Here is a 5,000-nt window from a genome sequence, read left to right as displayed (position 1 = left end):
GAATATACGGCGAAATAAACCAAGATAATCGATTTAAATATGAATAACAAGCAACATTAGTTATTCATAGCAAACAAGCCATCGTCTGGAAGGAAAATGACAGCATGTACGAGTGAAAACACGGAGGAAATGGCGAACGAGAGCGAATATGTAGAGGAGCCAGAGCTGTTTGTGATGGAGTCGCTCCAGCCGATGCTCTTTTCCATCCGCGTCTGTCCCACCAAGGCCGCCCTGCAGAGGATCATTGAGGTGAGGGGGAGGGACTGTCTGTGGGAGTGGTTTGACTGTTAGGGCTCTCTTATTTATCGTCACGGTGGGTTTTTTAACCTTGTCTTTGGAGAAGCACAGATGGTGATTTTACAGACTACCTTTACATAAATGATTGCCATGATTTTGGTGATGATGAATTCCTCTCGTGGTATTTGTCACAAAGAGGGACGCACCTGCCAGAAACGAAGTCCCAAAACTAGGGTGTCATGCGAACCGAAAAACTTTAACTTTCCTCCCCTACTTTTTATTTATTCCCTAGATGGGGAAAATTTACAGTGGGTAACAATCAGGAAGTGAGTAGATAAAAGTTGTGGAATGGTTACCTTGACGGAAAATAAGACACTTTTCATCTATGGCAAAAGGTGCGCAAAGTGAAAAATAAGGAGTTACACGACGGAGAAGAGAGAAGATTGACCTATCTTTTTCTTTCGAAGTCCCTCGCCTTGTTGACATTGCGAATGTAAACAAAATTATGACCTGTGAACTCATTCCTGTGCTCGCTTAAGTAGATTATGTATTACTATGCCATTGTCAAAACAATATTTGCCTAATTATCAGTGTCTGCTGTTCCGCATTTATGCTTTCAAGGGCCTTTGCTAATGTTATACCTCATTTACTTGTTTCAAGATTTATTAGACAGTAATTTACGGGAATTGGTCTGAAGAACCTTCTGCACATGTGCATTTTCGCGTTTCTGCTGCCAGGTTTGACAAGTGGATTCTCGACAGGTCAGTGACAGAAGGCCGGCGAGTAATGTTTGGTTTTTGGTGTTGTGTTGATTCTAGGTTGTTCTTAAGACTATACAATGGCAACGAAGAAAAAAAAAGACTTTGATAACTATCGCAGTTTGATATCTGAGGCCATCAAGTACCCCAAATCCTGAAAAAAAGTGATAAAAATGAAGCAATGCACATTTGACTGACCGACAGACTAACAGTTTATTGTTAACAGTGTGGATGTAGCTCTATCTTGCCATGCATACCGGGGTGAAGAGAATGAATCCCGGGGGGATAATGCCCCTCGGACGTCCAGTCATGGCACTGTAGATTGTTAGGTTAGGTTGGGTTATGGTCTGGACGTTTTTTGGGGATTTGGAAGGTGTGAAATCCTATAGATTTTGCCAAAAAATATGTTAGATTCCTGTAGAGTTTTTTGACCTTTGGCTGTACGGTGTCTAAACTTTCAAAGGTGGTGGGCATGTCCGTAGTGTTTCATTAGTCTATTTTTATTTTTTTTTATGCTAGTTTTACGTATTTATGTTTGCTATTCTTCTTATTTAATACTGTTTTACCCCATAATTTCCCTCATATACTTCATGCCCTCCCCAGCTATCAGGACTTAATAGATAAGATTGTTGGCTGGGGTTGCTACGGAAATGATCATCAGATTCATTCTCGTCACACAACTTTTCCAACATGTGAGTGACTGATTATGCAGCTATATCTGAATATAAGAACACAAAATGTACTCATGAGTCCAAGTTGATGTGACTGGGTGTACTGCCTGAGGGGAGGGTTGATGTGGGCTCTGCCCCCTGACTCCTCCCAGGAAACATCCTCTTCACGGCAAGATAGAGCTAAAACAGTTCAGAAATGTGGCTTTTCAGAAATGTAAGCCAAATTTTCTATTTACTAAAATCAAAGAAATACGACTTCTGAAATCCTTGGCAAACTTTCCATTTATGACAGAGAAATACAACCTTTCCATAATGTAAGTGTCCGATTATGCCGCCATATAGGGATATAAAAAAGTGCAAGTGCATACGGAAACCAATACAAAATTTACTCAGCAGTCCAAGTTGCTGTAATTGGGCGTGGGCATGCCGGAGGGGTGGGTTGATGGGGGGCTCTGCCCCCCAACACCTCCCAGGAAACATTTTCTTCACCTCGGTATTCATGGCAAGATAAAGCTTAAACATTTCATGATTTTTTACTATCTTATATTATTTATTTACTTAGCTAAGGGGGTGCTCAGGGGGGCCCTCAATCACTCTGCCTATATTGTATTTTCTTTTACCGAATTTGGCCTTGTCAATTTCCACAATCGTGCCTGGGCCCACCAATCTTTTCAGTACTATTTTTCATGTACAAAGAAATTAACACCTCACTGCAATAACTTCCCTAGTCACATATAGATTTGTCAGATAATTTAAGTTCATGTATTACCAGAGAATAAGGAAAATAATATCATAAATGATAATTAACAAGTAATAAATATGTTTCAATGTCCAAATTAGATTTGGTGAACCAAGTCTTGTGAAAAATCGTTTTCTTATAATTACACCCAATTGTTCTATTGTTTTTTCTAGAATTATCACATCTAAAAATTTTCTTGTTCAAGTCAAGTCTGCCTAAGTATCGACTGTATTGTTTGAGTAGTTTGGCAATTATAGATATTAATGAGTTAGCTAAAATTGAAGATCAAAATATACATTTAACTTGAGAACGGCTGAGACGTGAATATATATGAAAAGATAGATGATAGTCGTGTGCATTTTTATGATATAGTATATGGAATATTATATTTCCGTTTCCCAAATTTTGACTTGTCTGTTTCTGGTATCATGCCAGCACTCTTCCAGTCACTGCTTAAACACATTACATTTCACATTTGTTTATCGAAGGGAATAATTCTAAGTCAAATCACACTCCAAAAGGTTTGCGCACTCATGGTGAGTCTTTTCTGTCACCCTGGCCTTTGCTTATGATGGCAGTTTGCGTCACCTGGGCCATGACCAATTTGCCTGGTTGATGTCATGTTCACATCACCTGGGTAGCAGCTCAAGATTTTCCTTGACGTGACCGGGTCCAAGGGGTTAAGGTCTTAATTTTGTTCCATTTGATTAGGAAGAAAAAAAATTGAGAACACTACTGTAACACAAATGACTCACATTGCTCATTGTCACTGAGAAGAATATGGCAGGTCATCTGTGTAGGCCAGAAATGTACAGATGTTATTTGAAATATCTTGAGCATTGACAGAGTTTTTTGAGTAGTTTAGCAATTAAAGGTAATTGGGGCTGACATCATAGCTAGGATATTTGATGACATTTACTAGAATATTGTCCTTTGCTGGAATAATGAAATGGAAGCCATAGTGATCACTCTACACTGACACAAATGAGTATGTTGTTTAATTTGAAGTTTGGGGTATAAATGTCAGAAAGTGAAATTTTACAGTGATGTATTTTGCCCATAACATTACATTGCATAAATTTCATTGTTTACTTGCTTTTGCTTGCAGAACAATACAGAGCTTTAGGGAATCACATTATACATAATTTTCTAAGATATTCATGAGATTGAAGGAATCTGATTCTATTTACTTTCTCTGTTTGGCAGGATCACGGAGGAGAATTAACGTCAAAGGTGGGAGGGCCACACACACTACGTCTGTTGCCCATAGGAGAGAAAAGCTTCTCTGTGAGCAGTGATGTGTTCAGTGCCCAGTATATATATGACTGTGTTAAGGAAAAAAGACTTCTGGATCCAAGCAAATACAGGTATATATTTTGTTGTTTTGGTGAGGTTCATGTAGACCCTTTTTGATTGTATTCTTTAATTTACCTCAGTATCAGGATTACTGTTATTATTTTTATTAAGGTGGCTGTAATAATGATAATGATGATACAGTAATGATGATTATGAAAGAAATAATAGTAATGGTAATAATGATGATGATAGAATGAATAGTAGTAATACTAATGATGATTAATATAGAAATGATGAGGATTATAATAATGAAAATTATTATGATAGTAATAATGATAATGAGGATAATGATAAAAATGATCACAATAGCTGCACTAATAATATCATTATCTCATGATGTTGGCAAGGTAAGAATGCATGCCATGACCACTGTATGTTTTTGGTTATTGATTTTCTATACAAATCGATGGCTCCCATTTATCTTTTTTTTATTTTCAGGAAGTAAGTAAGTACTTATTATTGCTGATTTTACCGTAAATAACATTATGATTCCCATTCTATTGGTACTGATATTATCAAAGTTAAAAGAAATCTTTTTCCCACAAACTTATATTGGTAATGACATTATCAAAGTCAAAAGAAACCTTTATGTAAATAAAATTCACAAAAGGAAACATATGTTATTGTAATTTCCTGGCAGCATTGGGTTAATGGTGATAACAGTGATCAAAAAGGTAAAATGTTTCTGGCAAATTCTAGGAATGATGTAGATAGGAGAGGTCAACTAGGCCTAGTAATTGTGTTTTGTTAGGGTAAAATATGATAAGTAATTTGCCCTCACCAAATTTACCTCTGTCAAGAAAATAAGAATGAGAGAGGAAAAATAAAGAAAAAAAAAAAACTTTTTTCTTTTCAGAGTAAATAAGAACTCATGTTACACTGATGACATCAAAGTCCTGGACATCATCCGAGGTGTGCGTTCTTGGGCAGACTGTGTGCGTGTGGAGTAAGTGCAGTCAGCCTCCCTTTGCTGAATGTGAGATTAAATATCTGACAATTTTGATAAATTACAATAAGGTTGTGTAGTGGATTACACTTCACCCACCATTTTTCCTTGTTTGTTTCACAGGATTGAAGGTCCAGAGGATGTGAGTGACTTCAGTGATGATGAAAACTTCAATGTCTTGATGCAGAACAGGACATGGAAAACAGGCAGGTCAGTTCTCAAAAATTAGCACCAAGAGAGAAAACTTCAGATTTGAATACAATTACTAATGATATAGAATAGAGATGAATGAA

The 5,000-nt window shown here is 37.0% G+C and overlaps 1 protein-coding gene across 1 annotated transcript in view; it reads left to right on the top strand.

The window, feature by feature from the left end:
* Positions 1–5,000, top strand: part of LOC113814911 (myb-like protein X) — a 30,650-nt gene that overhangs the window by 66 nt on the left and 25,584 nt on the right. Inside the window, exons 1-4 of the mRNA XM_070115296.1 lie at positions 1–249; positions 3,612–3,772; positions 4,618–4,707; positions 4,831–4,917. The exon at positions 1–249 is cut by the window's left edge and continues 66 nt beyond it. Of these exons, the coding sequence (XP_069971397.1) occupies positions 97–249; positions 3,612–3,772; positions 4,618–4,707; positions 4,831–4,917 (491 nt within the window). The 5' untranslated portion in view covers positions 1–96. The remainder of the gene's footprint in view (positions 250–3,611; positions 3,773–4,617; positions 4,708–4,830; positions 4,918–5,000) is intronic.

The sequence above is a fragment of the Penaeus vannamei genome, chromosome 37 (assembly GCF_042767895.1).
Source record: "Penaeus vannamei isolate JL-2024 chromosome 37, ASM4276789v1, whole genome shotgun sequence".
NCBI classification, from domain to species: Eukaryota; Metazoa; Arthropoda; class Malacostraca; order Decapoda; family Penaeidae; genus Penaeus; species Penaeus vannamei.
Note: the sequence above shows the minus strand (reverse complement) of the source record. Positions and strands in the feature narration are given on the sequence as shown.